The 26,693-nt window shown below is 41.4% G+C and overlaps 1 protein-coding gene across 3 annotated transcripts in view; it reads left to right on the top strand.

Moving 5' to 3' along the window:
• Window positions 1-13,088, top strand: part of anapc4 (anaphase promoting complex subunit 4) — a 125,045-nt gene extending 111,957 nt beyond the window's left edge. For 2 of the 3 annotated variants that reach the window (XM_041187616.1, XM_041187626.1), the window contains 2 exons: window positions 3,368-3,491; window positions 11,827-13,088. In XM_041187616.1, coding sequence (XP_041043550.1) covers window positions 3,368-3,491; window positions 11,827-12,066 — 364 coding nt within the window. In that variant the 3' untranslated portion in view covers window positions 12,067-13,088. Of the gene's footprint in view, window positions 1-3,367; window positions 3,492-4,430; window positions 4,450-11,826 lie in introns of all 3 variants that reach the window. The other variant, XM_041187635.1, reaches the window with a different exon arrangement.
• The last annotated feature ends 13,605 nt before the right edge of the window (window positions 13,089-26,693 follow it).

Here is a 26,693-nt window from a genome sequence, read left to right as displayed (position 1 = left end):
CAGATCTGTAAACCATAAATCAATTGGTTCTTATAACTGTATAGCTATCCACCAGTCTAACTGTAAAACCAGTTTTGTTATCATTTCTGATTGCAGCAAAAAGAATTGCCTCATCAATGTCCTGTATCGCCCAAAAGTAAGATAATAAACACACACACCCCTTCAACAATTCAGGAAAGAAAACAAACCTACCTAAACTATCTTTCAATTGGTCTAGCAATTTTGTCTCATATGGCTTGTAGCTTCCCACCAAACCTCATGAATGTCCCCAACTTTAAGTACACACCCTCCTAATAACTTCATAATGCATCTGATCACGATTTGCTCCTTCATCGGCAAGGACAAAATGAAGTAGGAATCCAATTAATCAATTAATATCTGTTCAAGAACCATACTTTGGAAGAGTAACTGGTTTGATTTAAAATGGATTATAATATTCTAACATTACTGTGATTATCTTATAGTATTTCTTTCCATGGTGTATCTTATGGGATCTCATATTTCCTGCAATGAGCCTTATAACGAGGGGCTGAGTAAATTGGGTCTATGTTCTGTGGAGTTTAGAAGAATCAGAGGTGACCTCTTGAAACATACAATATTCTAAAGAGGTTTGATAGGGTAGACACAGAGAGGTTGTTTCCCCTGGCTGGAGAATCAAGAGCACTGAGGGTACAGCCTCAGGGTATAGGGTCAATCATGTATGGCTGAGATGAGAAGAAATTTCTTCACTCAAAAGGTTGTGAATCTTTGGAATTCTCAACCCCAGAGGGTTGTGGATGTTCCATCATTGAATATACTTAAAGCTGAGATGGACAGATTTTTGATGTCTCACGGAATCAAGGGATGCGGAGAGTGGGCAGGAAAGTGGAGTTGAGGCAGAAAATCAGCCACAAGTTTATGGAATGGCAGAGCAATTTCGAGGGGCTGGCGTATTTCTGCTATTTCTTATATTTATCAACACATTAAGCTGTTTAATCATTGAAATAATATTTTCTGTAAACAGTTAGATGGTAAAAGGGAGATTTATGGTTGCTGAACTTATATTTTTATACACAAGTTTTTGTAACTATCAACTGCAAAGTAGTTTCACTACTTCCACTTCCACCAATATCTATATCCTACTTTAAAAACATGCTTTCAGAAAAGCAAACCAAGTGTAAGAAATGAGAACAAAGGGAGAATACCCATTGCCCAAACTATTGTTATATAGGCAAAATGCTGTCAAATCACCTGAACTAAAAGGTTCTCTCCCACCAAATTAAGCTATTTACTTGTTTGGAGACCGTTGGGTGTGAATGAACAAAAAGCCCGAATATTCTTTCCTATGGAAAGGGAATGGTGCTTTTTACTTTAAGAATGGGAGGGGGATTTCTGTCATGTAAATTTTCTGTCTGCACTGTTGTGCTTTGTAATATTATACATAAAATTGTCCGCTGAAGTCATACAATCCTGTACATAAGCAGTATGCTGATATCTCTCATGCCATTTTTAAACAATTATTTTTATCCTTAATCTTATTGTTCAGTTACAACAGAATAACTGGGAAGCAGTGATACTGCTCAGGGTAGTGCCCTCGGCCCAACCATCTTCAGCTACTTCAGCAATGACTTTCCTTCCACCATAAGATTAGAAGTGGAGATGTTCACTGATGATTACACAATGTTCAGCACCATTCACGCAACCCCTCCGATACTGAAGCAGTCCATGTCCAAATGCAGCAAGACCTGGACCATATCCCGGCTTGGGCTGACAAGTGGCAAGTAACATTCACGCCACACAAGTACCAGGCAATGATCATCTCCAACAAGAGAGAATCTAACCATCACCCCTTGACGTTCAATGGTATTGCCATCACTGAATCCCCACTGTCATCATCTTAGGGGTTACCATTGACCAGAACTGAACTGGACTGGCTATATAAATACTGTTGCTACAAGAGCAGGTCAGAGACTAGGAATCATGTGATGAGTAACTCACCTGCTAACTCCCCAAAGCCCATCCACCATCTACAAGGCACAAGTCAGGAGTGTGATGGAGTACTCCCCACTTGCCTGGATGAGTGCAGCTTCCACAGCACTCAAGAAACTTGACACCATCCAGGACAAAGCAGCCTGCTTGATTGGCACCACATACACAAATGTTCAATCCCTCCACCATTTCTGCACAATAACAGCAGTGTGTACCATCTACAAGATACTCTGCAGGAATTCACCAAGGCTCCTCAAACAGCACCTTCCAAATCATGACCACTACCATCTAGAAGGACAAGAGCAGCACCACCTGGAAGTTCCCCACAAAGTCACTCACCATCCTGACTTGGAAATATATCACTGTTCCTTCACTGATGCTGAGTCAAAATCCTGGAACTCCCTTCCTAACAGCATGGTGGGTGTACCTCCACCACATAGACTGCAGCGGTTCAAGAAAGCAGCTCACCACCACCTTCTCAAGGGCAACTTGGGATGGGCAATAAATGCTGGCCCAGCTAGCGAAACCCACATCCCACGAATGAAATTTTTAAAATTCCCACAAATCCACTTTATAAGTGGATCATCATTGACTACCTTAATTTATTTCACTAATTTCATGTGTTCGATATAACAATATTTTTTAAATTTTCATAACTGTAGTGTAGACCATATGACACGAACGTTTTTAAAAAGCCTCAATCCCTGTGGGCTTCCCTAATTTTAAAATCTAATATATGTAAGCTAAAGTTAAAGAATGAAAAAAGCCATACTGAAGCAAAGGAATGTAACTTTAGTCATCAATTGACTTTACAACTCCATCTCCCACAAAATAATTTTGCATGGGCCTCAAAGACAGCAGTTAGCAGTACAATCTACTGGATAGACCAACATTTTGAAAAAGAGTAAATGGATATTCTGTTCACCCTTTTTAAACATTTGTCAATGAAGTGAAAATAATAAACAATGCTTTCAATTTCCATCTATCTAAACTGTATAAAACAAATCATAACATTCCTACTAAACAGATAGGGCAGGAAAGTGGAGTTGAGACAGAAGATCAAGCCATGATTGGTGGAGCAGGTTTGAGAGGCTGTATGATCCATTCCTGCTCCTATTTCTTATGATTACCAATGCTTAAGCTATTAAATAATTGAAATAGAATTTCCTTTAAGCATTTAGATGGTAAAAAGGAGATTCATTGTTGTTGAACTTATATTTTTGTGCACAAGATTTTGTACCTGTAAACAGCAAAGTAGTTTCACTGCTTCCACTTCCAACAATATCTGTATCTTACTTTTACTCCAAAAAGAAGTACTCCAGCCCTATATGTTGTTCTTTGTGCTGCTCTGCCAAATTTCAGTTCAGTACTCCAAATTGAGTTTTGGTTTTATTTACAGGCTAGATGAGCAGACCAATCAAATTCCTGTTCAGACTGTTACTGTTGAAAATCAGTCCCGGACCTTAGAGAATATGAAAGCACAATATATTGCTGTAAATGGTATTCGTAAAGTATCTTGTGTGGTAAGTGTTTTCATAAACCAGTACATATATTTCAACTCTAACTTTGTCCCATAGCCTTAAAGGCCTGGTATGCAGAGGCTGATTGTTGCCTGTTTCTGTAACCTGATCCAGCCCTACAATCCTTTAATATCTCTGTTCTCCTCCAATTCTGGCCGTTTGCATTTCTCTGATTTTAATCCTGGCACCATTAGTGGCTGTGCCTTCAGCTACCTAGGCCCAAAATTCTGGAATTCCCTCTGCCTCTTTTGCCTTTAAAACATTCTTTAAAACTTACCTCTTTGAGCAAAGTTTTTGTGGCCTGCCCTAATATTGCTTTATTTGCTTGGTGTTAAATTTTGATTGACAAGGCTGCTATAAAGCATCTTGGGATGTTTCACTACATTGTAGGCGCTATGTAAATAGAGACATAATTTTTTGCTTTAACATAAATTTTGATGTTGATTGGCAAGGAATGATTGTGAATGAAGGTGGAAACTCTCTGATGTACTTCTCCAGTCCCTATGATAGCTGTCTTGTACATATGTGCCTAAAGATTTTTTAATTGCTATATTATTAGAAAACCAAGGAACTTTAAGAACCGCAAATTGTACTGCAGTGATCTTGTTGGATGTTCTAAAGTCAGTGAGTTTGAAAATTCAGCAAACTTGCCAATGGGTGTGGGTGCTAGCTATGCTGTGGACTCCAAATGAGTTCTAACTGATGAACTTGTGCTGTTCTTGCTGGCCATTGGTTGATCATTTTAACAACATGCTACAAATGTCAAGAACAATAGAGTTCATGAGTTAGCTCACTCTATAATTTAAAGTTTGCTTCTAAACTTCACCTTGTACTTGATCAAGCATTATTAATTAAAACGGTTCCTGTTCTGGGTGCCAGGTGAATTGTTTAATGAGAAAAGTTAGTCTAGTTTTTCCCACTTTTCCCTTTTGTCTTCTAAAGGTGACAACTCATCCTGCAGGTAAGCTTCACAGGTGTTGGCATCTCTCATTACTCGTCAGAGTAACTGTAAACCTATGCCGTGAATATTGATAGGCTATTGGATCATGGAATGTTTTCAGATTATAACCAATAACTTTAATGATAAGGACACTATCTTCCTCCAGCTAGGTGCAACTGCACTCGCCTGGCTCCATTCTTATCCATCTGGTCATAGCCAGACAATCAGCTGCAATGGCTTCTCTTTCCACTCCTGCAACATTACTCTGGTGTTCCTCCAATCCTTGATCCTTCCTGCTTCTCATTTATGTGCTGCCCATTGGCTACATCATCTGAAAACAGGCCAGGTTCCAAATCTATGCTGATAACATTCATCTCTACATCACCATCACCTTCCACTGTCTCAAAATAATCAGTCTGTTTATCCAATATTCAGTACTGGATTAGCAGAACTTTCCTCCAACTGAATATTGGGAAGACCAAAGACTTCGGGCCCAGAATTTTATCAGCTTAGTCCCCACTGAAACAGCAGGACCATTTCCAGTTTGGGATTTCAGTTGATTAATTACTAGACCTTGCAGAGGCTCTTTCACTAAACTGTAGCAGTATCGTCCTGCTTCGAAGTTGCCTGCCAATTGGGAGGATGGGCAGATGACATTCCTAAATAAGCAATGAAGGATCTCTATTTAAAGGGACCCCAGCAGAACTCTCAGGACTTTGAGTGAAGCATTCAAGATACAAGTGGGAAGCAATAAACTGGTGGAGAATGGAAGCATGGCATGGGAAGGCTATCCCAGTTCTCGGACACTTCCCTGGAGGTCATGTTGAGTGCAGTGAGAGCAAGTAGAGAAGGAGATTAGCCAGTCTTGCCAAGCAGGTGTACCTGCAAGTTACAGAGGCAGTGAACAGAAGGAGTCTGGCCCAGGACTTGGATCCAGTGCTGCAAAATGTCTGATAGCCTCATGAAGTACAACAAGGTGAGTTTCCTACAACTCTCAGCTGGCAGCCATCATTCACCTCCCTGGCGTTCTTCTGCACAGCACTCCTCTGACCAACACAACTTGCTGTCATACATATTCCTTTCTCTCCAGCTTCCTGCTAAAATCTCCATCTCAACAGACAACACTCAAACTCACTGTTATCCATTGTTCTGCACAAAGCTGACTGATGCACACCACCTTTAAACAAACATGAACCAGGTGCCACAAGACTCTCATGCACCACTGACTTTATCCCAAGGGTAGAACAGAGTGAGCAGGTGGTTTCTTGGTCATAAGGGCTACTCTCGGAGGACCAGGCTGATTCACCTGTCAGGAATCCTGGCAATGGTGCTCAGGAAAGGCACAACAGGAGCCACATCAACAGGGCAATCAATGAGCAAGCCATTTCAGATACCTTTACAGCTCTGATGACACTCTAATATACACTGGCATAACTCTACTATGGTGGTGGTCTGCTGTGCTTTGCACAGCGTGGTGCTGCAGGAGGATAAAGCTGCAGACCATACATCATCTTCCATGGAGGAGGAAGAGGAGCATGAAGTGGCCAGCACGACTACAGATACACATCTGGCTACCAGAGAACCCCACGACAGCCTTATAGAGACATGGTTCAGATAGCAAACAAGTCTAAAGCCACATGGAAGTGTAACCCTGAACTGTCTGAATACCCCATGCTCAAGGCTCCCCACCGCCCACCCCAGCTCCTACCAACAAAGCATTCCCACAGTTACCACTTAATTGGTAATTAATGTTTAAGTATCTGACCTGATACTTTCACGGGGTTTCCTGCTCACTTCCGAAAGCCCCTCTGTTTAATTGAAAGGTATGAACTTGTCAGGTTCCCCAAATGCAAGCTGGGGATTTTGTCAACAGCCTGCCATTCCCGATGTCGTGACCAGAACTGTGCACCTCTTACACGCTCTTATTCCCATTTCCCATACAATCACATACCAACAGCATGCGTGATGCAGCAGAGGAGAAAGGTATTCATTGGTGAAACCTGCCATCAGCTGACAATGTAGCAGGTATGGCTGTGCTATAAAAGAGCCGCCTGGTCAAACAGGGAGTTCCTGCATCACAGCCACAACTTTCCTGCCCAACCCCATTGCCATTAACCAAGACTTGAGTGTATGAAGGTGGCACAGGTGTTTTTCAAATTTAAATTGCACTTGAAACTGTTTCACATTACATTGGCTTCACTTTATTCATCACTATTTGTTGAAATTAGCTTAGTCAGAGCTAAATGTATTGGCACACATCATGGTTGGCACACATTGATGATTACATGGGAGTTGAACTGGACCAGCCATATAAATACTGTGGCTACAAGAGTAAGTCAGAGGCTGGAACTTCTGCAGTTATCAACTCAACTACTGACTCCCCAAAGCCTGTCCACCATTTACACGGCACAAGTCAGGAGTGTGATGGAATACCCTCCATCTCTCCATCCGTCTGGATGAGTGAAGCTCCAACAACACTCAAAGCTCAATAACAGCCAGGACAAAGCAGCTCGCTTGCATCCCAAGCACCAGCTTAAATATTCACCCCCTCCACCAGTGATGCACTGGGGCAGCAGTGTGAACCACCTACAAGATGCACTGGAGCAACTCACCAAAGCTCCTTCAACAGCACCTTTCAAACCCATGACCTCTACCACCTAGAAGGACAAAAGCAGCAAATGCTTGGGAAAACCATCACCTGCAAGTTCCCCTCCAAGCCACATACCATCCTGACTTAGAACTATATTGCCATTCCTTCACTGCTGTTGGATCAAGTTCCTGGAACTGCCTTCCTAACAGCACTATGGGTGTACCAACATCAGTTGCATTGCGCCAATACCTTCTCAAGGACATTTAGGGATGGGCAATAAATACTGGCCTAGCCAGCAGTGCTCACATCCCATGAACAAATAAATAAAAGTTGGGGACATTTCTTTTATTGTGGATGAAACTATGTTCACTCTTTATTGAATATTCATGTTAGTGTTATACCTGCCATTCTTTGGTGCATGGTTGATCTTGCAGGCTCAGCTGTCCCTTCCTTCTATGCACTGTAAAGGACATTGTCTGAGATCACTCTTAGTGGCATAATTGAAATGTTGTAGGTGAACTCAAAGCTCAGGAGTGTGATGGTTTCTGCCAGCCACCATCCTGAGATGGACCCACATGCAGATAGTACTGACCCTGCTCTTTTGGTCCATAATTTTCATCCCTTGACTGACTTCGCACCAACCTCCCACCATGGCCAAGACACCAGGCCTTTCCCACTTCACTCTCCCATGGCCCCAACCCAGCTCCACAAGCCTTCTCCTTTACCCTGATAACTCTTGAGTTCTCTGTGCTACTCCAATTCTGACCTCTTGCACATACCCATATTTATCACTCCACTGTTGGTAGCCATGCCTTCAGCTGCCTAGGCCTTTTGCTCTGGAATTCCCATCCTAAACATTTCTGTGTCTCTTCCTCTCTTTCCCCCTTTAAGATGCTCCATAAAGCATAACTTTTTAACTGAGTTTTTGTTCAGCTGCCGAAATATGTCGTTACATGGCTCAGTGTCAAATTTTGATAATTTTGTTTAATAATGCCCCTCTGAAGCAACTTAGGATATTTTACTACATTAAAGGTGCTATGTGAATGCAAGATGTTCTCGATAGAGACTTATAAGACCATAAGACATTGGAGCAGAAATTAGGCCATTCGGCTCATCGAGTCTGCGCCGCCATTCAATCATGGCTGATAAGTTTCTCAACCCCATTCTCCCACCTTCTCCCTGTAACTTCTGCAATACCTCATGTGTTTTAGAAATCTACAGTCACAATAGCCAATTTGTGTGGTGGGGGGGCAGGACTATTTTACAATCTGGTCAGGTGCTGCCGAATTTAAAGCAGTATCTCATTAACATTTTTGTCTCCTGTTTCCTGGCCGCAGTCAGCCAGATTGAAAGATTGACTGATTGTCGTGTATGTAAGCCTTTAGCACTAGACTACAGCGAAAGAACAGAAATGAAGAAGGGAGGGATTGGAAAGGCCTAAGGTGGAGGCCATCAGGCAGGGGAGGAGAGCAGAAGGGTTTTGGGGGTTGGTTGGATGGAGATAGAAGTCCACATCTGGAGACTGTAGAGGAGGGAGGGATTGAAAAGATTGAGGAGGAAGTGGAAGATCATAGCAAATGGGGAGTGTCCCATCATGGTTGGGAGCCGAAGCAGTTATGTGGAAAAGGCACTTAACTGCTGGATCTAGCAGTCCTTGCCTCCATTCAGCTGTTGGACTAAATTTGAAATAGATTTATCTGAGACATGCAACCTCATTAAATGACTAACTCACCACCTACCAGTGGGTTGGTTGAATTTCCCTCCACTACCTCGGTTAAACCCAAACGTTGATGGGTTCAAGATTAAGGTTAAGGTTTTTAACATTTAAGCAGTCCTCCAAGTCAAACCCACACATTTTGGGGTTTAAAATTCCATTCTATGTGTCTGAAATGTTTCTCAATCACTGGTTACTCTACAATATTCAAAGCTGCCTTTTAAGTACGTGGATGTTATAATATTTAAATGAGGTTATATTTGATAAATGAAAATAAATCTTCCCAAAGGTTAAAGCACTACCACAGCATTTGAATGTGATGGGTATACGCACATGATCTCTCACGACTTTTAGGGCAAAGTGCTAAACAGGGCTAACTTGCTTCTCCATGGCAAGTCTGGGAGAACCGATTGAGCAAATTGACCCCCGAAATATAATGTCTGCAAATTGGAAGATAATGTAGGGGAATGTGAAAATGAGGAAGCAGAAAAATTTATTTACAGGGAAGGAATAAAGTGATGAAGGAAAAAGGGTTTCATTACATATAGACACTTGTATCTATTGTACTTTAGGGTACATATAAGTATTGCATTACTATACTTTAAGATCTCTATACTTGTGCTAATCCTTTTGATGCTGGAGGTGTGCTTGTTAAAAATTAGCACAAATCCCAAGATGAGGAGTATTTATACCGAGATTGCAGTTGGTTTTAACCCTCAGGCTTTTTGGTGAAGTTTTAAATGTGTTAATGCACCGTAAATGGGACCGACAATATGCTAAACTTCAGGTAAACAAGTTTTTTAAAATGAACATGTTGACTTCCAGAAAGGGAGCATCTGGATAATTTTAAAAACTGTAGCACCAAAAAGTCTACATTTTATTATTTTGTTCCTTTTTATCCCTTTTACTAATGTATCTACATGCATGTTTCTAAACTTATTTTATATATATAAAACTCAGTTTGTTAAATCCAATGGGCCAGATTTTACTGAAGCAGGATATTTAGCAGCATTTGCCATTTGTTAGATTTGCCCTTCAGCTCAGAGTTTTTTTTTATCCATAATGTTCCTAAAAGTTCAAGTTGTTAACGTTTCACTGAAGAAACAGGACCCGAGTAAACAGGGAAATCAACAGGCATTTTAACCCATCAGATTTAAGGGTTGTGAAGTGAACAGAGGAAGATCTCAGGGTGAGGATAAAGTGAGTAAATTCAGTGTAAAATCAGGACAGAAAGAGAAATATAGAAATGGAAATGAATATTAAGATTGGGTTAAGAGAGAATAAGACACCCAGGGCGGAATTTCCACTCCCATTGGCGGCAGGTGTGTTTGGCAGCATGAGCGAACAATATGGCGAGAAGGCCAAAAATCAGTTTTACGCCATCAGGAAACCAGTTCGCGATCAACCACTCCACCTATCGATGGCAGGCTGCCTTTCCCACCGCCCCATGCCAGGAATCTAATTTCAATATTTTAACATCTCATTATAAGCCCTGCACGCCGGCATCATTCCTCCACACTGGATCATCCACGCACACCGTCATGTTTCACAACTGTACGTAAGCAACACACACCTGCCAAGCTGCACTTCGCTCGGAACTTTGAGGTTTGTTTGCCTACCTTGCTTCGGGCAGCACTCACTGTCATCAGCGTCAGGATTCACAAGCAGCATCACATCACTGTTAGGAGGGCTCACAGGCAGGTCTCTACCTATCAGAACAGCCATAAGGCTGGGGTGGCTTTTCAATAGCTGCAGGGCTAAGGTTTGCTTGAGAAAGGGGGAGAAGTGGCCTCAGGCAAGGGAAGGGCTGTACTGGGGAAGGGGGGATATCCCAAGGTGTGTGTGAGGGCACATGTTGATCTGTGCAAGTGGCCTCAAGATGGTGAGGGCTGAGGAGGCAGTCTCCAGAGGAGATGAGGCCAGATAGAAATGTGAGGATGTGTGTGAGGGGCGGTGTCCCTTGAGCTGGCAGTGAGAGAGATGCCAGCGAATGTGTGGGCTTGAGAGCGAGAGTTTAGAGTGATGAGATGGTTACCTTACCCTGGTGGCACAGATGAGATCATTCACCCTCTTTCTGCACCGGATGGCAAACCTCTTCTGTGCAGCATTGGCACTGACCACCACTGCCACCGCCTCCCAAGCCGGACTGGTGAGGCTGCTGGACCTCCTGCAGCCAGAGCAAGAGTGGAGGACATCATGATCATGGTGGACTTATGAAAGGCATTCCAAAGACAGGTCACTGACTCTTCTTGGCTTTTAGGGCCATGTCTTCACTGGAGCAATCCAGTGCTTGCAAACATTGAGAACGATGTGTGTGGATGCAGTTTAGATATGACACCCAGAGTGAGGAAACGGTGAGGTGCCAGCGTGGTGGGCGATTCGGAGGCCGCCCGCCAGCAAGACAGCGTTTTTCCTGTGGCTGCATAATTAATGAGGCGGGAAGCAGACAATACGCCCATCATGGCCAAGGGGTAAAACACCTTTTTTCATGCCTGCTACTGCACTGGGCAGAAGCGCCCCAGAACTGCACCAAGTAAAAGTAAGGAAAGTTTAAAATCTGACCTTTTTAAAATCTCCCTGAAAAATTCTAATTTTGAAGGAATGAAACTCCACATTGGGTAATAGTTGGTTTACCTTGCCAGCGATTGGCCGTAATTAACAATTATCATGTCATACATATACTACTATCCCTAACTATTAGCAGTTCATTAAGCTCACATAGACTGCATGGATACAGCTATGATGTTAAATGCATTTCACTGATGAGGCAGACAACAAAATGCCATTTTCACAAAACTCTCACAGCAACTTTGGATGTCTGCTGCTTGCCTGGAGTTGTCAAACCACTTGTGTGCCATTAGTCTGACTGTTATTTTGATAGCACATTCTGACCTGGTAGGAACTTCAAATGACCAGATTTTTTCCCCCACTTTTTGATGAATAATCTCACATTGTACCCACTCTGTATTGTGTGCCTAAACATTTAATGAAAGAAATTAAGCCTATGTATAAAACCTCATCAAATTTCAATGATATTCTGAATTAGGTGCATAGAATGTGTGTGTGCATTAAATTACTTAACATAATTCCACAGCTCAGTTCAAACTTGCGACATGTGCGTGTTTTTGAAATGGATGTAGAAGATGATGGAGAGGTGGATGAAGAGGAGGAAGAGCCAGAGCCTCGAGATGTTAGTGGGATAAAGGATGAGATTGAAGAGACAGTGAATGCTCAAGATGATTCTGATGTCAACGATGCTGCTGGTGTCGAGTACCCTGTATTGCTTGAGGATGATGCTTCCAGCCTGGAGTCTGTACCTGGAACCTGGAGTTAGTTAGTTAAATGTAAATTGCTGTCATGAAAAATACAGCTTGGGTCTGCCCAGAACTATTTTTTACACATGTTGGAGATTAATATATATTGAGTCAGTATTGGCTGGTGCAATTTGCTGTGAATGCTATTTTCACAGATTGGGTCATATTGCACGTACTGTGAAATTCATTACTTTGGCGCAACAGTGGAATCAACACTGTTCTTCGCCTCTAGGCCTTAGTTGAACCCACTCCAACTGATAAGTTTGCACTGATTGAGCGTAATTCCTACCAGATTTGACCCTAAGACATAAAACCACCCCAAATTTGCAAATGTTAGTAAATTGATCAATTTTCAAGGCGCCAAAATGAGCATGGGAAATTAAAATGTTGCCCTGGTACAGGAGAGGGCACCGTTCAGGTTTGGGGGGAGAAAGTACATGAGTTAAATTTTCATATGTGCAAGTTGTAGTGAGATTGTGAGCCTGTTCTTTGTAAATTCATTGACAATTTCACAAAAACTTTCCCTCCATTGTTAGAGGGTGATTTACTGTGCTGACTTGGGAATGCAAGGTGCTGACAAGGTGCTCTTCACTAATATCTTAATTAACTTAAGGAACACAAAAGTGTAAGAAGGGAGCTCTGACTAATTCTTCTGTTCTATGGTAAAAACATGCAAAATAACCCATTTATGTGTTGCTGAAATTTTGACATTGCCATATGAATAAATGTTGCATTATTTTCTGTATGATAATGTAAAGACTTTTAATTAGTATGGAGTGTAAAAGTAGTCATCTCTGCCATCTGAATCATGTTGACTTGTGCACTATCATTAAATGTAACTACAGTACAGGAAGTGTTTTGTAATATTAGGACACACCGGATTGTAAGTGAAACATCTTATTCTGTACTGAATGGATGTTCTCAGAACTTTACCTCATTTACTTTAGATCACTTGTAATAGCAAATGCATCCAAGTGAATACTTCTAAGTCCTGTATACGATTTTATTTTGTTTCCTTATTAAATCAGACTGGTTCATCTTGGATTTTGATCGTGTGTTTCATTACTAAAATTCAGAACTGATCTCACATTTATAAGTTTTACATATCTTTAAATGTGAGAGTGCAAGTGAAAAGGCAAATGGAATTCTGGGTTATATATCAGAGAACAAGGGTGTGATGTTGAATTAGTACAAGACTGGGCTACAATTGGAGAAGTGTCGGTCTGGGCACTCCATGCTGAAAATCAATTAGAGACGATGTGTACGGCCCTAATCACTGGACGTCACCAGGTCTGGGAAATATAGATTCAAACAAAGGCTGAAAAGTTGGGGTATATTTCATAGAGTTGAAAGGCTAAGGGATATATAAAGTGCTGCAGCTATTGACACCACAAAGTTTCCTGCATATGTACACATGAAGTCTTTGACATCATAGTGATCTCCTGCCTGGCTGGATTGAGGAATAGGATCTCTAATTCTTTAAAAATCTGGGGAATATTGTGGGTGATGTTTAATTCAGAGGGATTCACAATGTAACTGTAATTAGAAGTGACCATGGACAGGGTAAACATGAAATACAAAGCAAAAAATGCTCATAAAAATTCAGAAATATAGCGCAATAAGAAAAATACAGACTTCAGTTGAACATAGCTATTGTGACATATCATTGTGACTTTGCTCCTGTATCAACACGGTTCCTGGAAATCTCCAGATTTGAGTTGTTCCTTGGGTCCCTTCACTTCTCACGTGTTTAAAAAAGGACCTCTGCCCCGTCCGTTCTGTACCAGCTCCATCCAGGGAAGGATTCTGCTGGGTTTCAAGGAGCTGGAGCGGATTGGAGCAGAACTTTTAACAGCTCTGGTGAGATTTTGACCAGGCCTAATCTGACTGCATAACTTTGCCCTCTCCCACCCTGATTCTTCAGAATTTGAATTGACCATCAATGGTCAATTCCTACTTCAAGGCTAAATATGTAGTCTGGCGTGAAATGTACAATTATTGTGTTTTTATAATTGTATGGGCTTGCACATGGATTTGAGGCACGAGTGTATCTCTGACCACCTCAACAATCAAAGTTAAAACATTATAGACATTGCCAACTGAACAAGCCTTGACGCTAGGAGTTGTTTTTTCTCAATTCAGTTTGGAAGCTTCTGACACCACTCAATGACTTCACTGTCTGCTTTGCAGTATGAATGCATAAATAAAACTTTCAAGCAGTGCCAGGAGTTACAATGATTTAAAAATCCTGAAATGTTACAATAAAAGCAGTCAACTATTTTTCCCAGTGGTTGGTAGATTGGTAACAAGGGGGCATGCACTAAAGACTATAATGGAATGAACAAAGGGAGAAGTTGGAAGAAATTCTTTTCATAGATTATAAGAACATGAAATATTTGTTTCTGAGAAAAATATAAATTCTGAGCTTTCTATGCCTCCTTGTTCTTTTATATGGGGTCAGCTGGTTGAATCTCCCCTAAGCACCAAAGGCAATTGGATGTTGAGTGATCTAAGACTTTGTTCCATACACCTCTGCTGCTTGAAGCCAAAAGAGCAGGTACCCTGATTCTGCCTAGGTGTCAGAATGCTCATCTCTGCACAGCCCCATCAGCAGCACTGTGGCACCTGTCTGCACAGACAAGCAAAAGATGGCCTCATTTTCCAAGCTTTGGCCTCCTATTAATTTATTTAGGACCATTCCAGTATTTCATTTGTTTCAAAGGAACTCCAAATGACCTTGCTGAAATCACAACCACTTTCATGTCTGACAAAATTGGATATTGTAGCTGGCCAAAAACACATCTATGGTTCCCAAGAAAGCACATAAATGCATTTATTTTCACTCTTCAAATATTGGTGGCTCTGTAACAAATACTAGTCATGCTAGTTTAAAAGAAGGGGCCATTCAACCCCTCATTTGCCATAGGCTTATTGTTAACTCATTTGCCTTGCTTAAGAAGTCCTGTGCTTTCTCCCAAAGGGCAGATCAGGTCCTACACTTAAAGCAGGCACAGGAAAAATGTGGCCATTAATTGAGGCATGTAGGACTATTCCAAGATGCCAATAGTCCTGCCTCAGTTGGCCCTCTTGTTAAGATATTAACCATGCATCTAATACCAATGTGCAGGAATCATAGAACAGTACAACACAGAAAGAGGTCATTCAGCCCAGTAAGTCTGCATCAATTTTTTGAAGAGCAATCGAGCTACTCCCACTCTTGCAGTTAGTCCCACTCCTCTGCTCCTTCCCCATATCCCGTATTTCTTTCCCCCATCTGCAAGCATTTATCCAATTCTCTTTTGAAGGTTCCTGAATCCACTACTTTTTAAGGCAGTGCATTCCAAATTCTAACCACACTTCGTGTAAAATAAATTTGTCCACATGTTATATCAGGTTCTTTTGCTAGTCATGTTAAATCTATGCCAACTGGATATTGACCCTTTCAGCCATTGGAAATAGTTTTGTCTTGTTTTTTATTTTTGATCAGAAAACTCATTTCAACGGCTACATCTCTTTCCCCAGCAGCTGTCTCTGGCTTTGACCTAGTCCACATGGATTCCAACTGAAATCCTACTCTTCATGTTATGCATCGACCCTTGATTACAGATATCTTCAAGATACTCAACATTCCTTAAACCACTACTCTCGCCACACCTGAAATCCACACTCAACAGCAAACAAAATGTCCCAAGGTGCAAAGCACAATTTGGTGCTGAACTACGTATTAGGTCAGACAAAAAAGTTAGGTTTTAAGGAGCAATTAAAATCAGAGATGCTGAAAAAACCAGATTTAGAGAAGTGCAGATATCTTGGAGAGTGGTGGGGTTGGAAGAGATAATAGAGATAGGGAGGATTGAGGCCATAGAGGGATTGGAAATTGAGGTTGAGAATTTTTAATTCAGGGCATTGTTTTACTGGGACCAATGTAGGTCAGTGAGTGTGTGTATGATGGGTGGAAGGGACTAGATGTGAGGTCAGACACAAGTAGCAGAGTTGAGTGATCTCAAGGAGGCCAGCCAGCAGTGCATAGGAATAGCCAAGTCTAGAGACAACATAGGCATGGATGAGCTGATGCAGGGGCAAAGTTACAGGAGGTGGAAATAAGCATTTTTTGCAATGGGGGCGGTGGCATCAAGACATGGTGGTGAATTAGACCTGGGTGTCATCAGCAAACGTGGAAACTGACAAATGATTTTTGCCCAGGGGCAGCATGCAGATCAGGATGAGGAGGCCAGGAATTGATCCTTGGGGAAGTACCAAAGGGAACAGTGCTGGAGCAGGAAGAGAATCCAGTGGAAGTGATTCTTTGGCTACAATTAGATAAGACTGGAACCAGGAGCGTGCAGTCCCACCCAGCTGGATGACCATTGAGAGAGATCCTGGTCCACCATTCCATGTTACCCTTCACCTCATCTAGCATTTTAGCACAAAACTTTTTTTCTTCTTTTCAGGCTTCAAGATTCAACAATCCTTGGGCAACAACACTCCTCCAGAACCTCGCCTCCTCTTTTGCCTGATCCTTTTCCCTTCTACTAATCTCACCCTTTGCTATGTTTTCGCTATCCCCTCATGGACTGCAGTGGTTCAAGAAGGCAGCTCACTACCACTTTCTCAAGGACAATTAGGGATGGGCAATAAATGCTGGCTTGGCCAGTGACACCCACATCCCATGAATGAATAAAAGAAAGACTTTTCCCTGCCCTGGAGGTACTGCAGTCCAGCATTATTTAATAGACTGCTTTCCTTCTATGCCTAATTGTTGTTGGGTAAGCCACATATTTAAGATTGCACTTTTTTTCCCCCCTGGAACTTCAACCTTTACCACGCAGCAAGGTGCCAGAATGAAACTGCTTTCCCCTCTCCCTGCTGACATGAGCTCCTGGTTACTTTATATAAATATCCTGAACTTGGGATGGGTTCAAGGATGCATCCCTGGGGAAGGGAGAAAATCTGACCCAGATCCTTACTCCACATTTCTCTTCCTACTCCCACTCCATTTGCAGAATGTTAGAAGAGGAATTATTTTATATCTTAATAAACCAAATGACCAATTTCAAGATTGGAAGTATATTCACCATTTATAAAATAAATATAGTGAAAATATAAATTGATAATCATGACATCTCATTTTACAACTCATTTAGTTTGCATTAAATTTTTGTATACTTTTTTTGTAAAAGAGTGCATGTTTTTAATAAAAGAGATAAGCAGAAGTAAAGCAATAAATGTTCCATACAATCTGCTCTGTAAAAACATTGGGAAGTGATATTTGGAACATGCATGTGCTTAGGCATTCTGGAATGCTATTGCGGTGGTTCCTAATTTGCTTATAATGGACATTAAGATGGAGTAATATTGATTTACCAGCTTTGTCTCTACTCTTGTACCAGACAGATTTTATATCAGAGATAACAGTTGTTCCAACATACTCAAAAAAGCAATGCACTTTTTTGAATTCATGAATTTATGTAGCCAAATCACTGATGGTTGAATTAAATGAACACAGTGGTTAAACAGACATTTTAACTTGCAGTTTTACTTTTTAAAAATGAAATGGAGTAATATTATACATGATGCTATTATCTTCCTGACTTTGATTAAAGAGAACACTCAAAACACAAACCTTAACCAATACCACATAACAAGTCAATTATCTTGCTTCAGCTGCACTGGGACCAATCCACATTAAAAAAAACATTTAGAAGAAAATTAAACTTATATTATTTTCACCTGATCTCATCTAATTAACTTTAATTGCATTTTCCCATTTTTCAAAAGAATAAAAATGAATAGCAAACTATTTTCTTAAAGTAATTATTTCTGCAACAATCTATTAAAAGTGAAAACAACCATTAATAACTCAGCAGTGAAGTAAAGAGAAAACAGTTAGCAGCTCCTGGAGCAGGACTTCAAAGCCACACACTGTGACCAAGAGGATCACTGAGCAGGAGAGTGAAAGGGAAGCCTGATTGACCTGCTGTAAAGAGAATGCCAATGAATCACCAAGTCTCCAACACCAGGTCAGAAAACATCTTGAGTTGCAGAGATAATCATTCACACATGGACATATAAATATTGTCAGCACAGATTTAAGCACAGATTTTCTTGATCTCTCTGTCTCTATTTCTGGTTAAAGACTGTCCACCAATATTCATTACAAGCCTACTGACTCCCACAGCGACCTCGATTACAGCTCCTCACACTCTGCTTCCTGTAAGGGCACCATCCCATTCGCTCAGTTCCTTCGCCTCCGTCGCATCTATTCTGATGATGCTACTTTCCAAAACAGCACTTCTGACATTCTTCCTTCTTCCTTAACCGAGGTTTCCCCCCACTGTGGTTGACAGGGCCCTAAGCCCTGTCCGACCCATCTCCCGTGCCTCTGCCCTCACATCTTCCCCTCCCCTCCCTCCCAGAACCATGATAGGGGCCCCCTTGTCCTCACTTTTCACCCCACCAGCCTCCGCAATCAAAGGATCATCTTGTGCCATTTCCGCCAACTCCAGCATGATCCCACCACCAAACACATCTTCCTCTCACCCTCAGCCCCCCTCCCATCAGCGATCTGTAGGAACTGTTCACTCTGGGACATCCTGGTCCACTCCTTTATCACCCCGATATCTCATCCCTTCCCAAGGCACCTTCCTGAAAATTGCAAACCCTGCCCCTTTATCTCCTCTCTCCTCACTGTCCATGGGCCCAAACACTCATTTCAGGTGAAGCAGCACTTTACTTGCCCTCCTTCAATTTGATATACTGCATCCATTGCTCCCAATATGGTCTCCTGTACATCGGGGAGATTAAATGCAGACTGGGTGACCGCTTTGCAGAACATCTTCAGTCTGTCCACAAGCATGACTCAGACCTTCCTGTTGCATGCCATTTCAACTCACCATCCTGCTCTCATGCCCACATGTCCATCCTTGGCCTGGTGCAATGTTCCAGTGAAGCCCAACGTAAACTGGAGGAACAGCTCATCTTCCGTTTAGGCACTTTACAGCCTTCTGGACTTAACATTGGGTTCAACAATTTCAGACCATGAACTCTATCCTCCGTCCTCAACTCCTTTTTCTACATTCCTTTTTATTTTTATGCACTTATTTTTATTTTTATTCATTTATCCATGGTTTTATCCCCTTTTTATCGCCCCTTCTATCCCATTTTCTATCAGTTTTTCCCACAGCCTCCCTCCCCCAACCCTATCCCCTGTAGTGCCACCTGTCACTTGTTCCATGTTGTTCTTTCACACAATGCTACCCTTGTTCAGCTATTATCACATTCTGCTTTCTTACCATTATCAGCACCTTTTTTAGCACTAACCACGACTAAACACTCCCTTTGTCCTTTAGTTCATGACATCTTTGTCAATCCCTCCTTTGTCCTCACCTATCACTGAATTTCTATCCAGCTCCACCTGCCCCACCCCCTTAAACAGTATAAATGTCATCATATTTCCACTTCTCTTCAGCTCTGAAGAAAGGTCATACGGATTCAAAACATTAACTCTGTTTTTCTCTCCACAGCTGCTGCCAGACTTGCGGAGTTTTTCCAGCATTTCGTGTTTTTGTTCCAGATTTCCAGCATCTGCCGTGTTATGCTTTTATTTAAAAGAAAAGTCTTACTACACCAGATGATAAGAAATGGGCCCCAAGCTGCAAGAGTGGGACAATGAGAAATGCATAGAGCAGTGGATGTGTTCTAACACCTGAAACACCTTTAGCCACATTTTATTCCCAAACTGGATGGCCAGAGTTGTACACTCTCCATCAGTAACAAATTGATAGGTGCATAGGAAGGCACAGTTTAGGATCTGAAGTCTATCGGAAGAAATCCATGTATGGACTCTTAGACAGATTCTTCATTGATATTGGCTATATGTACCCATATTCCATAACAAAATTGTTTGGTTACTTAGAAGAGTTCATCCCCCAAGGTAAGTTGATAGAATAAAAAGCAAATTGCTTGTCATTTGGTGATCATGTAATAAGAAAGGGACAGTTGAAATTCAAACCCACAGCAGCACCCTCAACAGAAGAATGGGTTCTTAAATATCTGAAGATTTGACTGATGATTAATAGCAGAAACCTTGATGTTATTTCAATGTACAACTTTCCCTCATCCCAAAAAAGCTTCCAAATGCAAAGAATAGACATGCCGGCAGTTTTCTAATCCCGAGTGCGCAACATTAGCACCAAACTTTTACAAACATAAAAAACAAAAACAGAATTACCTGGAAAAACTCAGCAGGTCTGGCAGCATCGGCGGAGAAGAAAAGAGTTGACGTTTCGAGTCCTCATGACCCTTCGAGTTCTGTCGAAGGGTCATGAGGACTCGAAACGTCAACTCTTTTCTTCTCCGCCGATGCTGCCAGACCTGCTGAGTTTTTCCAGGTAATTCTGTTTTTGTTTTGGATTTCCAGCATCCGCAGTTTTTTTGTTTTTTTTTACAAACATAACTCTGACTGTTCTTTAGCCAGTCTCAACTTTCAAAATCAGATAGGTCACTAATAACTTTCCAGAGCACACCAGGTATTATTAGGATTTTGATAAGACTTGCTGATTATTTTGTTAGTTGATAGTTGTATCTAGTATTTTGTGACTTGGTGGGACTGCTACAAGCAGCTGCCTGGTGCTGGAGTACCTGAACCATAGAACAATAGCTTTTACTGCATAGGGGGCATTGCATCCAAAAGTACTATCTACTTAGTCCCATTATCTCATCCATTCCTAGTCCTCTTTTAAATTTTTCTGTTTCAAACATTGAAACCCTTCCTTCTTGTGAGATTTTATGCATTCCACTTTTTTATTTTTTCATGGGATGTGGGCATCGTTGACATTTGTTGCCCACCTGTTGCCCTTTAGCTGAGTGACTCACTAGGCAGAGGACAGTTAAGACTCAGCCATATTGCTGTGCGTCTGGAGTCACATATAGGCCAGACCAGGTAAGGAGGCAGATTTCCTTCCCTAAAAGACATTTGTTCAAATAGAAGGAGTCCCAGTTTCTCTAGTCACATAACCAAAACTTCTAATGCCTGGTAATTAATATCTTGATTCTCTTCTGCACCATCTCAACATTCGTATCCATTTTAAAGATGCACAAGCTGACTTAATTTCTATTCAAATGCAATAGGCATTTTTGTCACAACATTCCAACATTAAAGCTGCTCTTGCTCACCAGCATTCATTAGCTGATATGTAGATGATCCGCATATTTCTAATAAAACATGATCTCAGAGTATCCTTGAAGTACCTTGATAGATCATTACATGAATAATTATAATGCAGTAGGAGGGGGAGAATCCAGTGCTTGTGGTCCACATGGGTACCATTGACATAGATAGAACAAGGAGCGAAGATGTGCTGAGGGACTATAAACAGCTAGGGATTAAATTAAGGAGAACCACAAAGGTAATAATCTCTGGATTACTACCTGAACCATGAGCAAATTGGCATAGTTTAACTAAGATTAGAGGGTTGGATGCATAGCTTTAGGACCAGTGTGGGAGAAATGGGTTTTGATTCATGGAGCACCGGTACTGGGGGAAATGGGAGCTGTATTGATGGCAGGTAATTACTGGCCAGTTAGCCTAAAATCTGTCATAGGGAAAATGCTAAACTTTATTATTAAAGAGGTTATAGCAAGGCAATTCGTAAATCTTAATTACATACAAACACCCGACTTAAGGGCAGGAGTAGGTCACTCAGCCCTTCGAGCCTGCTCCGGTATTTATCAAGAACATGCCTGATCTGACTGTAAACTCCCGCCTACCCCTGATAACATTTCACCCCGCTGTTTATCAAGAATTTATCTAGCTCTACCTTGAAAACAAAGACGCTGCTTCCACTACCCTCTGAGAGAGAAAAAATCCCTTTATCTCTGTCTTAAATGAGCGATCCCTTATTTTTAAACAATGCCCCTAGTTCTAGATTCGCCCACAAGAGGAAATATCCTCTTCACATCCACCTTGTCAAGCCCCCTCAGGATCTTATATGTTTCAATCAAGTATCTTCTTACTCTTCTAAACTACAAGTCTAGCCTATCAATCTTTCCTCATAAGACAACCTGCTTATTCCTGGTATTAGTTTAGTAAACCTTCTCTGAACTGCTTCTAATGCATTTGCATCCACCATTAAATAAGGAGATCAATACTGCTTACAATACATCAGATGTGTCCAGTACAACTGAAGCATAACCTCCCTACTTTTGCTATCAATTCCCCTTACAATAAATAATAACATTCTATTATCTTTTATTATGACACAGCCGATGATGAAGGCTGAGTTGTTTAAATTCCAGAGGGAAACTTGAAACAACTGTCATAACCCATTTTTGCAATTTGTATGTTTCGAGATACAGGCTTTGAATTAAGATCACCGAGTCTCAAGAGGTTTTTTATAAGACTAAATTAAACATTTATTAATGCAAGAAGGATTGTAAACACATACATATGTCTACAAAATTACTATTATAATAACTACAAAAATCCCCTAATTAATCTGAATCTCAGTTACACCCACGTTAAGGCAACAGTAAAAATCATAGATTTAACAGACTTCTGGCAAAGCACACCCTGGACAGTCACATTCAAAATTAGTTTCTTTCAGCTCTGGGTCCTTGCAGACAAACTTGAGGCTTACAGGCTGGAGGCTTCTCACACTTGTTGGATCTTAAAATGCCTCTACCTTGCACACAATCTCCTTTATACATATCTTTCTCTTTGAATGTAAATTTTCCACTGCATCACTAGGCTTTTAACTTTACCTCTTCTAACAATAACATCCTTTCATCCCACCAATTTTATTAGTAAGCTGAAAAGGAATAAACACATTGCTTGGCACCTTCTAGCTAGGTGTAAGATTTCACCCGCAGTTTCTTTTAACAAATGCAAATTTACGCTTTACCTTCTATCTTCCTTACGTTTATCTAATTACAATCTCAAAACTACTGTGCATCAAAGCATCCAGGCTAACTGCCTTTAATCCAATTAAGACATACACAGAAACACACATAGACACAGATCCCATTAGAACTCTATTTTAAAAAATAATTTTCAATAACATTATTGACATTAATATCTCTTCATGACACTTTCCTGATTACTTGCTGTACCTGCATACTAGCCTTTTGTGATTCATGTACTAGGACACCCAGATCCCTCTGAATCACAGAGTTCTGCAATCTCTCACCATTTAGAATTTTGCCCTTGGATGGCAGGTGGGCTCCACTGGCTTGGCAGTGGACGGGCAGCCGATTTCCGCTGCTGAAACTGGGCCCGCCACCATTTTGAGTGGGCGGGCCACTTAAGGCCCACCCAACGGCTTGCCCAACAGGATGCGCTATGTGATTCCTGTGTGGGGGGTGGAGGAATTCTCCATCTGTCAAAGTCCATTCTTCCGCGAATGCGCACGAAAGAGCACACTGCTCCCTGAGGCTAAGTGCTATCTCAGGGAGATTACTGACAGTCTAAAAAACTTTAAAAGTAGAAAAATTTAAAAATTATTAACATGTCCCCCTCATGTGACAATGTCACACGAGATGGGACATGTTAATAAATATCTTATAAAATGTATTAACATTTTTAAAAACAGACATGAAATCTCATCCCGCCAGTGGATGAGGTTTCATGTATTATCAGAAACCCACTGAGTCTCTTGGCCTGCCTGCCAGCCTTAAGGTTGGACGGGCAGGGTCTTTAATTATCTTAATTACCCTGTCAATGGCCTCAATTAGCCATTGACAGGTCAGCGGGCAAACAGCTGATTTCACTGTCCGCTCGCCTTCCTAAAAATTTAAATGGACCGCGATGACATCATCCCGGGTCCCGCCCCCAAATCACCGATGGGAAAATTCTGGCCAATAAGTTTTTTTTAATTTAATTTTTGTCAAAATAATCAATAACAATTTCACACATTATACTCCATTTGTCAGATCATTGACCTCTCACTTAACCTCCTTATGTCCTCTTCACAACTTACTTTCCTACCTATCTTTCCATCATCATCAAATATAGCGACCATTCCTTCCATCCATTCATCTAAGTCATTTATATAAATTGTAAAATGTTGAGGCCACAGCACTGATCCCTAAGGCACAAACCTGAAAAAAGATCAATTTATGCCTACCCTCTGTTTCCTGTTACCTAGCCAAACTTCTATCCATGCCAATATGTTACCCCATACACCATGAGTTTTTATTTTCTGCATTAATCTTTGTTGTGGCACCTTATCAAATGCCTTCTGGAAATCCAAGTATAGCACATCCATCAGTTCCCCTTTTTCCACAGCACATGTGGCTCCTTCAAAGAACTCCAATAAATTGGTTAAACATAATTTCCCTTTCACAAAACCATGTTGACTCTCCCTGATTGCCTTGAATTTATCCAAGTGCCCTTCCATAACATCTTTAATAATATCTTCCAACATTTTCCCCATGACAGATGTTAAGTAACTGGCCTGTAGTTTCTTGCTTTCTGTCTCCCTCCCTTTTTGAATAAAGGAGTTACATTTGCTATTTTCCTATATAATGGCACCTTCCACAAATCCTGGGAATTTTGGAAAATTAAAACCAGTGCATCAAGTATCTCACTAGCCACTTCTTTTCAGGTCTTAGGGTGAAGTTCATCCGGACCCAGGGATTTGTCAGCCCGCAGCCTCAACAATTTGCTCAATACCACTTCCCTGGTGATTGTAATTTTCCTGAGTTCCTCCCTCCCTTCCAATTCCTGATGTGCAGCTATTTCTGGGATGTTACTTATATCCTTTATAGTGAAGACCGATGCAAAATACCTGTTGACTTCATCTGCCATCTCTATTTTCCATTATTAATTCCCCAGACTCTCTTTCTATAGCACCAACATTCACTTTGTGAACTCTTTTCTTGTTTAAGCATCTATAGAAACTCTTACTTTCTATCTTTATATTTCTAACTAGCTTTCTCTCATACTCTGATTTTTCCCTCTTTAGTAATCCTTTTGTCATTCTTTGCTGTTCTTTATATTCTGTCCAATCTTCTGGCCTGCCACCTGTCTTTGCACAATTATATGCTTTTTCTTTAAGTTTGATATTGTCTTTAAGTTCCTTATTTAACCACAGATTGTCCAAAGGTCCTCCCCTTGGATTTTTCTTTCATTGGAATATATCTATTCTGTGTATTCTGAAATATTCTGTTAAATGTGTGCCACTGCATTTCTATTGACCCATCCCTTGACCTTATTTTCCAGTTCACGTTAGCTAGCTCTGCTTTCATTTCCACGTAATTGCCCTTATTTAAATTTAAAATACTGGTCTTGGTCCCACTCTTCTCTCCCTCAAAGTGAATGTAAAATTCAATCATATTATGATCACTGTTACCTAAGAGTGCCTTCGCTATGAGGTCAGTAGTTAATCCTATCTCATTGCATAATACCAGGTCTGGTATTGCCTGCTCTCTGATTGGCTCCAGAACATAGAGTTCCAAGAAACTATCCCAAAAACATTCTATGAACTCTTCACCTATGCCCATCTTCTTTTTCCAGTCTATATGTAGGTTAAAATCCGCTAGCCAGGATATTCAGGTCAGTGAGTGGGGGGGGGGGGTCACTGCCACGTAAAGTGACACGGGCTGTAGGGCAGAACTCCTGACGTCACCCTGTGTCATTTCAATTTTCAGGTCGGTCGGAGCGCAGCCAAATCAGCTGTGCACCCGCCAACCTGTCAACAGCCAATTGAGGCCATTTAAAAAGTAATTGAAATAATTAATGGACCTGCCCATCCAACCTTAAGGTTGGTGGGCAGGCCGGGAGCCCTGGTGGGCTTCAGAAAAAACATATGAGGTTCCATGAGGGTTTTTAAAAAGTTAACATGAGGGGACATATCAGGGAAATTTTAATTTTGCCCCTTTACCATTTCTAAATTTGGCACCAATCTCCCTGAGGCAGCACTTAGCACTCTCGGCTGAGGGATTCCACACTCCCCACCCCCACCCCCCACCGCCCCACCTGCACATGGAATGCATAGTGCTTCCTGGCGGACGTCACGCTGGGCAGGCCTTCATTGGCCCGCCCACGTAAAATGGCGGTGCGGCCCCGATCGGGAGCGCCAATCAGAGGCGCATCTGCAGGCGACCACTCCTGCACTTCCCCCCCCCCCAAACGGGGGAAAATTCTTCCCCCCTATGTTTATCGCTGTGCCTTTCTGACAAGCTCCCATTATCTCTTCCTTTAAACTCTGTCCTACCATGTAGTTAAATTAGGGGGCCTGTACACCACTTCCACAAGTGACTCCTTGCCTTTTTCATTTCTCATTTCAATCCACACTGCTTCTACATCCTGGTTTCCTGAACTTAGGTCATCCTCTCTAATGCGCTAATACCGTCATTAATTAGGAGAGCCACCCCTCCACCCTTTCCCTAGCTTCCTGTCCTTTCTGAAAGTCACATATCTTTCAATACTCAAGTCCCAATCTATGCCATCCTGCAGCCATGACTGTAATTGTATTTATTTATTTCTATTTGCACTATCAATTCATCTGTTTTGTTTTGAATGCTACATGAATTCAGATACAGAACCCTTAGCTTTGTCCTTTTATTATGTTGTAATCTCTAGCCTTGACTGCTGTTTTACTCATAGTTTTGTACTCTCTATCCCTTTCCGTCACGTTACGTTTATCAT

The sequence above is a fragment of the Carcharodon carcharias genome, chromosome 1 (genome assembly GCF_017639515.1).
Source record: "Carcharodon carcharias isolate sCarCar2 chromosome 1, sCarCar2.pri, whole genome shotgun sequence".
Lineage (NCBI taxonomy): Eukaryota > Metazoa > Chordata > Chondrichthyes > Lamniformes > Lamnidae > Carcharodon > Carcharodon carcharias.
The sequence above is the reverse complement of the archived record's forward strand: the minus strand, read 5'-3'. Positions and strand labels throughout refer to the sequence as shown.